The sequence below is a fragment of the Sander lucioperca genome, chromosome 24 (assembly GCF_008315115.2).
Source record: "Sander lucioperca isolate FBNREF2018 chromosome 24, SLUC_FBN_1.2, whole genome shotgun sequence".
Classification (NCBI taxonomy): domain Eukaryota; kingdom Metazoa; phylum Chordata; class Actinopteri; order Perciformes; family Percidae; genus Sander; species Sander lucioperca.
In genome coordinates, this window is record NC_050196.1 from 16830163 (window position 1) to 16835162 (window position 5000).

Below are 5000 nucleotides of genomic sequence, written 5' to 3' on the forward strand. Positions count from 1 at the left end.
TGTCTCTCCCTTTCTCTGCCAGTCTCTCCCTCTCTCTCCCTGTCTCTCCCTCTCTCTGCCTGTCTCTCCCTGTCTCTCCCTTTCTCTGCCTGTCTCTCCCTGTCTCTCCCTTTCTCTGCCAGTCTCTCCCTCTCTCTCCCTGTCTCTCCCTCTCTCTGCCTGTCTCTCCCTGTCTCTCCCTTTCTCTGCCAGTCTCTCCCTCTCTCTGCTAGTCTCTCCCTCTCTCTGCTAGTCTCTCCCTCTCTCTGCTAGTCTCTCCCTGTCTCTCCCTGTCTCAGCTTAATAAATTTAACTTAGTGCAGCTAGCATTTTTTTTTTAAACTCACATATAGTGAGTAAGGTGATCAGGGTGCCGATCCCCGATCAGTTAAAAATGCGTTTGATCCAATACTTCCCGATCTGATCGGGACATCCTAATCAAAACTCAAACAACCTGTACTTAAGTGTCCAATATTTATCCAAAAACAGTGACTACATTTACCTTCAACCACCTCTTGAAAAGGTCCAAAAACCTGTTGATATCCAAGTCTTTCATACTGTAATGTTTAAAAGTAGCTGTGTTTCTTTTCTTTTGGCCGTGCATCTCTACCGCAGACGGACTCACTTCAGCTGTTGGATAGTTGGTTTGTGTACAACAATCATAGCAACACATAGAGCTGACCGTTCACCGTAAACAGGCTGAAAACTGTCACAAAATGCGGTAAAAACCCTGATTGAGACGCATATTCTGAATGTACTGTATACATGTCTAAAGAATGCCTCTAAAACCTGAATAATACTGGCACATGTCTTCATTGGAAAATGCTAAATTCCAAAAAGGCCTTATTCTGAACATAACAGAATATGCTGTTTACATGACCTGAATCAAATTCAGAGTATTGTCATATTTGGAATAATAGTGCAACATTAGTGTGCATGTAGTCTCTTATAGCCAGACCTTCCTCCACAGCGCTGCAGAGGAAGGTCTGGCTAGTCCACACAGCATTCTGGGATGGGAGAAAAACGTGCTCTGGTTTACTGGCATTTCTTTAAACCAATCAGAATCACCGTGGGCGGGGCTAAGCTCCGGACGGAGCCACGGCGCCTCTGCTAAATAGTCTCAGGAAGGAACTAGTTTTGGTGGAACATGTGTACGTTCAAAAGTAGTTTTAGTCGTGCAACAGAAAACTCAGATTGGACAGATAGTCTAGCTAGCTGTCTGGATTTACCCTGCAGAGATCTGAGGAGCAGTTAACCGTGTGTGTGTGTGTGTGTGTGTGTGTGTGTGTGTGTCTCTCTCTGTGGGTGTGCGTCTCTGTGTGTGCGTGTGTGTCTGTCTCTCTGTGTGTGTGTGTGTGTGTGTGTGTGTGTGTGTGTGTGTGTCTCTCTCTGTGGGTGTGCGTCTCTGTGTGTGCGTGTGTGTCTGTCTCTCTGTGTGTGTGTGTGGGTGGGTGTGTGTGGGTGTGTCTGTCTCTGTGGGTGTGTGTGTGTCTATGTGCGTGTGTGGGTGTGCATCTCTGTGTGTGTGTGTGTGTGTGTGTGTGTGTGTGTGTGTGTCTCTCTGTGTGTGTTTGAGGAAGGAAAGAAAGAAGAAGGTAACAGACATCCGGTTGAAATGAAAGACATCCGGCAGAATTTCCGGCAGCACCAGAGCAATCCCAGCAGTGTAACATGGTGGATATAGACTAGTGTGCATGTACTCGGTGTTAACGTGTGTGTGTGTGTGTGTGTGTGTGTGTGTGTGTGTGTGTGTGTGTGTGTGTGTGTCAGGGAGCAGATCCTGCGGGTGAAGGAGGAGGAGGCCATCCCTCTGCTCCTGGTGGGAAACAAGTCGGACCTGGAGGAGCGGCGGCAGGTCTCTGCTGACGAGGCCACGGCCAAGGCCGGCGAGTGGGGGGTCCAGTACGTCGAGACCTCGGCCAAGACCAGAGCCAACGTGGACAAGGTACTCAGACCACAACAACACGCCTAACCAGAGCTCTGGGAGAGCTTTCAGCCGTGTGCACTAACTTTTACTGGCACTTAAAGTTTGTTTGGATTATGTGTGTGTGTGTGTGTGTGTGTGTGTGTGTGTGTGTGTGTGTGTGTGTGTGTGTGTGTGTGTGTGTCTCTGTGTGTGTGTGTGTGTGTGTGTGTGTGTGTGTGTGTGTGTTTCTGGCACACACATACACACACACACAGTCACAGACACACAGAAACACACACAGAAACACACACGCGCTCACATAGTCACAGAGACAAACACACACACACGCTCACACAGTCAGACACAGAAACACACACACACGCTCACACACACACACACAGAAACACGCGCTCACATAGTCACAGAGACAAACACACACATACACTCACACACAGAAACACACACACACGCTCACACAGTCACAGACACACAGAAACGCACACACACAGAACACACACACGCTCACATAGTCACCGAGACACACACACACGCTCACACAGTCACAGAGACACACACACACACACACACACACACACGCCGGTTCAATGCACACACCAACACACAAGTATAAACATCTGCGTGAAGCCTCCACACAACCATAACTCAAGCTTAAGAGTGAATTTGCCTCCACTAACATGTCTCTTTATTGACTTTATCTTCACCCTAAAAACACATCTTTCCCACCCTAAAAACACATCTTTCCCACCCTAAAAACACATCTTTCCCACCCTAAAAACACATCTTTCCCACCCTAAAAACACATCTTTCTAGGGCTGCCACCTCTTACTCGATTAGTCGACTAATCGGTCGTTTTGGTCTTAGTCAACTAAGATTTCTTTAGTCGATGTTTTATGCTTTTTTTTCATGCTGAATGACTTATTTCCAAGAAATGTACGAGCACATCTCTGGTAAACACAAGAATTAAAGTGGTGCTTTTGCATGACTCTTTGCGGAGAAACTCAGATTTAGAGATCTGTCGATTAAATCAACTAATCGATTAGTCGATACAATTGAATGAGTGTTAGTCGACTAAGAATTTCTTCAATCGAGCACAGCCCTACATCTTTCCCATCCTAAAAACACATATTTCCCATCTGACATGATCTCTTTAATCTTTGCTCTGTCTCGCAGGTGTTCTTTGACCTCATGCGGGAGGTCCGCAAGAAGAAAATGGCGGAGAGCAAAGACAAAAACGGGCCGAGCGGCAAGAAAAAGAAGAAGCACTGCTGCATACTTTAACTCCCGGCAAGCCAAAGTGACAAAGTGCCAAAACCAACAACAACAAAAAACCAGGCAGCATCTTCAAACCATCAAACTGTCGGTCAAACGACTGCTGCACAAACCGCTCACTCCGTCAGCTGCGGAGGGAAATTCCCAATTCTCCCGTTCCTCACCTGCACATTTATTTTTACACCTGGAAATGTATTTTTCTCCAAATGTATGAAACCCACGTTTTAAAAGAATCTGGATGTTTGAGGTCATGTTGAGGAAGCTCACTTCCATTTATTGTATACGTTGGTTTTGGGTTTCTGTAACCTCTGTACTTTCCTGCTTCTGCTTCCTCTTTACGCACAGTAGAGGCCATAAGTATGTGGACACGTCAGCTGGCTTTATGCAGAGAGAAATCTGATCCAGGAAGTCCAGGCGAAGGACTATCAGACGTTTATAAAACTCTGACACAAAGTGATCAAGGTGATTGTTGTATTTATTGTTTTGTCACAAAGTCATCTTCCAGGAATGTGAGCTTGAACGGACGCATGACGTTTCGTTCCTTTGCAGCTTTTTTGTTTTGTCAGAAAAGAAAATAATCTGTAATCATTTAAGTCACTTTTTCTGCAGGCTGCGGTTTCTCAAATATGATGATCTTTCTCGTGTTTATACGACATATTATAGGACATTTCATATTTTGTTTTAGACTGCTGGTTGGATGAAACAAGCACTTTAAGGACATCACTTTGGGCTTCAGGAAGTTATAACAAGCGCTTTACCCTTTTTATAAATTAGGCGATTCATGGAGAAAGTAATCAGTAGATCGGTAGATGAATTGATGAAAGTGGCCCCTATATACGATGTGATTTTGGGCAGTTACAGATTGAGAAAGACCCAAAACAATCCCACAAACTTTCAATAACTTGTACTTACTTTATTTACAACATTTTGGCCGTTTATCAGAGCCACAACGTGACTGTTCTGGGGTTGTTTTAGCAAACCGCAGACAGACACAGTTAAGAGACGAGCTGGTGAAAATAGAGCATTTAGTGTGCAACAAACCTGTCACATTGAGCCGTAACAACACAAAAAACAGACCAAAAGAACACGAATATGTGTGTGTACTTATGGCCACACACCATACATGTTTCTGCATCGTTGTTGTGAATGATTTAACAATCTTGAATTTTACTACAGCTCTTCCAAAACCATTATTTCCTCCCCGATATCGATTCTAATACCTGAACATTGGCCGATACCACGTACCGATCAACTAAAACATACAGAGAATAAAAGCCATATAACTTTCTTTTGTTATCAAGTTTCAGAGTCAGTCGTGACAGAAAAAGAACAGAAATAACTACTGTAAAATAGATTTTTCATAGACTCGCGTACTCCATATTTCAGGCAGTAGGGGAGGCGAACTCTTCAAGTATTCCCAGACAGACACACTATCAGCTGAGCAAAGACTTTGTGCCTTAAACTGTCCGCCAGTCCAGTCGTCCATTTTTCCTTTATTGCGTCTGTTTTGAGTCGTTCCTCACATTCCTAATATACACACATCCAGACTCTTCTTTTTCTATAACAGCTTTATTCTTCACTAAGAACTTTGTAATACACTTTATAATCACGTTTAAGAGGGAATCAACTATTTAAATCACTCCACTGATGAAGTCTGTGGTTTGAAGGGACTTGTTTGTTTGTCTACACACACACACACACACACAGGCACACACAGACAGACACACACACGCACACATACACTAACACACACAGGCACACGCACACAGACATACACACAGGCACACGCACACAGACACACAGGCACGCACACACAGACACACAC

At 44.5% G+C, this 5000-nt stretch overlaps 1 protein-coding gene across 3 annotated transcripts in view; it reads left to right on the forward strand.

The window, feature by feature from the left end:
• The window catches only part of LOC116044853 (ras-related protein ralB-B-like), a 10577-nt gene extending 5671 nt beyond the window's left edge, over positions 1-4906 (forward strand). For all 3 annotated transcript variants that reach the window (XM_031292404.2, XM_031292405.2, XM_031292407.2), the window contains 2 exons: positions 1750-1924; positions 3077-4906. In XM_031292404.2, the coding sequence (XP_031148264.1) occupies positions 1750-1924; positions 3077-3184 (283 nt within the window). In that variant the 3' untranslated portion in view covers positions 3185-4906. The remainder of the gene's footprint in view (positions 1-1749; positions 1925-3076) is intronic.
• Positions 4907-5000: the final 94 nt, after the last annotated feature.